The sequence below is a fragment of the Camelina sativa genome, chromosome 10 (genome assembly GCF_000633955.1).
Source record: "Camelina sativa cultivar DH55 chromosome 10, Cs, whole genome shotgun sequence".
NCBI lineage: Eukaryota > Viridiplantae > Streptophyta > Magnoliopsida > Brassicales > Brassicaceae > Camelina > Camelina sativa.
In genome coordinates, this window is record NC_025694.1 from 9,261,666 (window position 1) to 9,268,372 (window position 6,707).

Sequence of the window (6,707 nt, forward strand, 5' to 3'; positions counted from 1 at the left end):
CGTCTTCCATACAAATATGGCCTATAGCTTAATTAAATCAATAAACACAAAAAGCATGGAGTTGAAATAGATAAAACGAAAACAACTTGGAGTGTTCTAATCTTCATTTGAAACACCACGTAGTTTTCCCACTACTCGAATCATAAAACAACACAATGTTTGTTAACAATCAAAAAGTAAACGTGCAAATCTCTCTACACATGTCTATTAGATTATGTGACCCCATGTCCGTCCTATAATGTCAGGTGGCAGACACATGACGCAGACTCTGACGCTTTTTTAACAAAAAACCAAATAAAGTCTCCACGAAATTTCCTACAAGAATCTTATACCAAAATTGATATAATAATTAAAATTGATAAAATGAATAAAATTGGAGAGATTTCCGAGTCGACGTCAAAACCCTCTTTGTAGGCGAAGCATCTGGACCGGTAAGAGACTCTCTCATTGATAATAACCACATAATTAAATCAAAACTTTTCCTCTCTCTCTCTTCTCTAAGATCTCTTGCGTTGCTCTTTATCTGCTTGATCTTCCTATATATGGAGACGCACTAAAAGGGTACTTACTATACGATACTGTACGGAACCATCAAACAGGTTTTGATTCTATATCCAAACGACGTACCTTTTTATCTTATCCGGCACCAAGTTACCTTTCCTAGGGTTTCGGAGAATCCAATCAACAACGAAGTAAAAATTTATCATCGTTACCTTAGTCGATATCATAAAGACTTAGATGTTCCGGTTCCCAGTGAGTCTAGGTGGTTCACGTGACGAAGCCCGTCACGATCAGATCACACCGTTGGATGAGCATCGTGTGGTGGTTGATGAGGTTGACTTCTTCTCGGAGAAGAGAGATAGGGTTTCACGTGAAAACATCAACGACGACGAAGACGAAGAAACCAATAAGGTTCACGTCAAAATGGAGAATTCACGAGTTGAAGGGAACGATCGTTCCAGAGATGTTAATGTAAGTATCAATGATTTTTATCTTAACCTTGGTTGACAATAAACGATTTATTTTACTTGTATATGTTGAAATATGTTTACTTGGGTTGGTGAGATGTGAATGTTCATAACAGTACCAATTTTTTTGTTTCTGTCTAAAACATTTTATTTTACTATTTTATATTATAACACGTATAGATCGGGCTGAATCTTCTGACGGCGAATACGGGAAGCGATGAATCAACGGTGGATGATGGACTATCAATGGACATGGAAGATAAACGTGCAAAGATTGAGGTACTTGTTAATAACAAGCTGATCATTTTTTTCCTTTTCGTTTTGTTTTTTAATATACTTTATTTTAACTAGTTAATCCCATTCTATTACATATCTTTATCAGCTTCTAACTCCACTAAATTAGTGATTCTAATGAGATTTTGTATATGGTGATCGCACGGTCAGAAAGCAATAAGTTTTATTTTTCCTGTGTAGAAATTTTGATAATTTAAACGAGATATTTGGTTTATCCTAATTAAGAGCAAAGTTCACGAAGATATATCTTAAAAATTTGGGAAGAATGTTTTTATTTATTTATTAATATGTATTTGTTTTTTGTTGTAATAATGAAGAACGCACAACTACAAGAGGAGCTGAAGAAGATGAAGATAGAGAATCACAGGCTAAGAGATATGTTGAGCCAAGCGACGAACAACTTCAATTCCTTACAAATGCAACTTGTTGCCGTCATGAGGCAACAAGAACAACGTAACTCCTCCCAAGAGCATCTCCTGGTAATATTATACATTTACCTTTTCACTTAATTAATCTAAATTTTTGGTCCTCTTAAATAGATATTGTTTATGTATCGGTTAAATTATTTTGGTAAAAAATATATAGAATGATCTCCAAACCGTATACGTTGAATTCTTTTGTGGCACACTAGTACATGAATTATGTGGACAACCCAAATGTTTGTATTGTTGATCAATGGTTTTTTCTTAGTCGTTGATTGGAAATTCTTCTTACCAATACATTTTGGTCGTTATGACGGCTGTAAACCCTGGGTTCTAAATAATTAAAAACGATTTTTTCTAGAACTGCTTTCGATGCAAAAGCAAACCCAAACACGAAATTCATATATTCTAAAATAATTGATGACAAATTCTTCTGAAGTTTATCATTCTTATCTTATTAACAAAAGGAAATGTAAAATTCCTCAGCTATATTTGATTTTATGTTCTCAGCTAACTATTTTGTGAGGATTTAAGAACACTTAGTGAGATCTTAAATCTTGTAATTCAGGATTAGCTCTCTCAACTCTCTTGTTCTATTCTCTTGTTTGTAAGTAAAAGCTTGAAAAAAGACAGTAAAGAACACACAGCAAATTTATCCAGTTCACGACCCTGAATAGGTCGCTACATCTGGCCGAGAGGTTCTCGGAAATCCACTAAGACTTTGCTCAAGCTTGAGCCTTTAGGGTTCTTTACAACTTTTCTCTCTCTTACAAACTTATTCACCTCACCTCTCTTATCTACAAGATACAGTCCAACTCTTTTATAGGCTCAAAGAAAAGGATCTAGACTCACCCGACAAATTGTGCTTGGCTCTTACACAAGTCAGGTGAAGCAGCTTCAATCACGGTCCTGATTTGAAGCAATCTTGTAGGCAGCTTGACTGGTGAACCCATCGCGTGCTCTGTTTCTGCAGCTCGTACGGGCTCGACAATGTGATGTCACTGAGAGAGACGACCCAAAGAGATATCAATCGTTCCTCTGATCTTGTTCATAAAGTGAACCTTCTACTCTATCTAGAAACTATTATCTCTTCTTATTTTCCCTTTTCTTTTTTTGAACCCTCTATACCACCTGGAGTCTCTTCATGACTTCGTGAATTTAGACCAACAATCCACAAAACTCCTCCTTGGTTTAAATTTCAACGGTCTTACCTTCTTAGCGTTTCATGATTTCCAATCTCGGTTCTGTGGTCTCTCAGTCGCTGGAGACCCTGAGAAGCTTCAGTGCATCTTGAAGCTTACTCACTGGTACTGTCTTGGTGAAGATGTCCGCAGGATTCCAGGTTGTTGATATCTTGACAACTTGAATCTCTCCATTGGCGATCTTCTCCCTTATGAAATGATATCTAACATCTATGTGCTTTGTCCTCTCATGATGAACTGAGTTCTTGGACAGAGCAATAGCACTTTGTGAGTCACTCATAACCTCTACTGCCTCTTGCTTAAAACCCATCTCTGCAGCTAACCCTTTCAGCCATATAGCTTCTTTTACTGCTTCTGCTAAAGCCATGTATTCTGCTTCAGTAGATGACATAGCAACTACTCTCTGTAAACATGACTTCCAGCTTATTGTATTCCCACCTGCTGTGAATACATAACCTGTGATGGACCTTCTCTTATCCAGATCCGTTGCATAATCTGAATCACAGTAGCCTTTAATCTCGAATTTTTCTTCTTTCTGAAACTTTAGACACCTTTCTTGTGTCCCCTTCATGTACCTCAGAACCCATTTCACTGCCTGCCAATGTTCTTTTGAGGGTCTGCTCATGTATCAGCTTACAACCCCCATTGGATACGCCAAATCTGGTCTTGATCCAATCATAGAGTACATAATGCTTCCAATAGCATTAGGATAGGGAATTAACCTCATGTACTCCTCCTCTTTTCTGAGAGTCTGTTCTGTGGCAGCTCTTAATCTGAAATGAGCACCCAGCGGTGTCTCTGAGGCCTTTGACTGATCCATTCCGAAAGTTCTTAAAACTTTTCCAACATATTCACTCTGAGACAGCTCTAATGTACCGTGAACTCTGTCTCTCTTGATCTGCATTCCAAGGATTTTCTTTGCCGGTCCTAAATCCTTCATTTCAAACTCTTGGTTGAGTAATCCTTTCAGCTTCTTGATTTGATCCTTGTCCTTTGAAGCTATGAGCATGTCATCTACGTACAACATCAAGTAGATGTATGCACCATTATCAAACTGTTGAGAATAAACACAAGGATCATACTGGTTTCTCTGATAGCCTGAGTTGATCACGAAAGAATCAAATCTCTGGTTCCACAGCCTTGGAGACTGTTTCAGCCCATAAAGAGATTTCTTAAGCAGACAAACTTTTCTTGTGCTTCCTTCAACTTCATATCCTTCAGGTTGACTCATCAAGATAAACTCATCCAAGGTTCCATGCAAGAATGCAGTCTTCACATCAAGTTGTTCCAATTCCATGTCAAAATGAGCCACAATAGAGAGAAGAAACCTGATAGACACGTGTTTGACTACAGGTGCAAATATTTCTTGGTAATCAATTCCTTCTCTCTGTGAATACCCCTTAGCAACTAACCTTGCTTTGTACCTTGGTGGCTCAACTCCAGGGATTCCTGCCTTCCTTTTGAATATCCACTTAGAGCCTATTACTTTCTTTGACTCAGGTTTGTCAATAACATCCCATGTGTCATTTCTCTTCATTGAGTCCATTTCCTCCTCTGTTGCTTGTTTCCACTTTTCACGTTCAGGACTTCTCATTGCTTCTTCGAAGGTTTCTGGTTCTGAGGCTTCACCATCTTCTGTCATTGTTAGAGCGAACCCAACAAGACTGTCATCTTCTTCATCAAACCTTAGTGGAGCTTTGATCTGTCTACGAGTCCTATCCCTGGCCAGTAGATAGTTCTCTAGACCATCATCATCAGAACCCTCTTCTACTAATTGTTTTTCAACCGTACTTGCCTTTGATGTAGATGCTCATTCTTGGTTTGAAGATTCTCCTCCTTCAACTTGAACTTCTTCATCTACTGACAAACCCTTTAACTCTATGAGAATCCTTTCTGCCTCCGTAAATTGTTTCTCTTCATCAGGCATGTCGATCTGCTTCATCTCTTTGTACATTTGATTTTCTTGAAAAACAACATCTCTAGAAACTACACACTTCCTTTCTTCTAACAGCCATACCTTGAACCCTTTTACGCCATCTGGATACCCTAGAAAGACCCCTTTCTTTGCTCTTGGATTTAGTTTCCCTTGATCTGAATGAATGTAAGCAATGGATCCAAATTTCTTGAGCAGCTTGTATTCTGGTGGATGACCAGTCCACTTCTCATCAGGAATGTCAAACTCAATTGCAGAGCTTGGACTTTTGTTAATGAGGAACACGGCTGTAGAGGCTGCTTCCGCCAAAAATTGCTTCCCCAATCCTGATTCACTTAACATGCATCTGACTTTGTTCATGATGGTCCTGTTCATTCTTTCAGCAACACCATTTTGTTGTGGTGTGTAAGCACACGTCCTATGCCTAACGACTCCTTCTTGTTTGCAGTAGGAATCAAACTCTTGATTGCAGAACTCCAACCCGTTATCTGTTCTCAGAATCTTGACCTTCTTCGTCTGTTGATTCTCAATCTGTGTCTTCCATTCTACAAACTTGCTGAAAGCTTCATCCTTTGTCTTGATAAAGTAGATCCACGTTCTTCTAGTATAATCATCTATGAATGTGATGAAATACTGGCACTTACTAAGAGAGAATGGTACATTCGGAGACCCCCATAAGTCTGAATGCACATAGTCGAGTCTGTCCTTGGTGACGTGTTTTGCGATTCCAAAACTCACCCTGTGTGATTTTCCATACACACAGTTTTCACAGAACTGCAACTCCTTTATCCTGTTCTTATCAAGATGACCCTTACTGACCAACACTTGCAACCCTTTTGCACCAATGTGTCCAAGTCTACTGTGCCATAGACTGGTCTCATCTTTGCTCTTGTCTACGACATTCACATCTCCTGCAACAGTAGTTCCCTGGAAAAAATACAAAGTATTCTCTTTCTTTCCAGTTAGTGCAGTAATATCATCTTTGAATATCTTTAGAATACCTTTCTTTGATTCAAACCAATAGCCCTTGTCTTCTAAGGTTCCCAGTGATATGAGGTTCTTTGACATCTCGGGAATATATCTGACTTCTGTGAGTAAGATCGTAGACCCATCCTTGTTCACCATTCTGACATCTCCAATCCACTTGACATCAGAGTAGGTGTCGTTTCCCATTCTCACTTTTCCACTTGTAGTCTCCTTGAAATCTATGATCCAATCTTTTCTGCAGGTCATATGGAAGGAACATCCTGTGTCAAGAATCCATGTGTCTGGGGTGACTTCTGCAAAGCCTAGTAGTGCGCTTGAAACCATCAAAGCAGCTGCATCGGTTGCTTGTGCAATGACAGTGGAAGCTTCGCCCTGTTTGTTCTTTTCTTTCCATACATAGCATTGCTTCTTGAAATGACCCTCCTTACCACAGATCCAACACACCTTTCCTCCACTCTTAGACTTCGTTTTGTTCTTGTTTTTGTTAGAACCTTTCCCCTTGCTTTCTAGTCTGCCTTTGTCTTGAACAAATAAACCGTCTGAGTTGTTCTTCAGCAGCTTACCACTTGCTCCTAACTCCAAGATTTTCGACCTTATGGCGCTTGTAATTTCTTCCAGATGAAGTGTTGTCTTGCAGTACTTCAGTGTATCCTTCAGCTGATCAAACGGCTTTGGTAGTGACATGAGCAAGACAATAGCTTGGTCTTCATTTGGAACTACAACATTAACATTCTCCAAGTCTGAGATTAACTTGAGAAAGTCATTCACGTTCTCCTCAATCGTCATACTATCATTCATCTTGTACCCATAGAGCCTTTGCTTCAAGTATATACGATTTGGCAGAGACTCAGCCATAAATAACTTATCTAGGACCTTGAGCATACCTGCTGCTGTCTTCTGC

General features: G+C 39.0%; 1 protein-coding gene across 1 annotated transcript in view; it reads left to right on the top strand.

The window, feature by feature from the left end:
* LOC104718109 (probable WRKY transcription factor 31) overlaps positions 373 to 6,707 on the top strand; it is a 9,467-nt gene continuing 3,132 nt past the window's right edge. Inside the window, exons 1-3 of the mRNA XM_010435785.2 lie at positions 373 to 972; positions 1,149 to 1,247; positions 1,580 to 1,741. Coding sequence (XP_010434087.1) covers positions 739 to 972; positions 1,149 to 1,247; positions 1,580 to 1,741 — 495 coding nt within the window. The 5' untranslated portion in view covers positions 373 to 738. The remainder of the gene's footprint in view (positions 973 to 1,148; positions 1,248 to 1,579; positions 1,742 to 6,707) is intronic.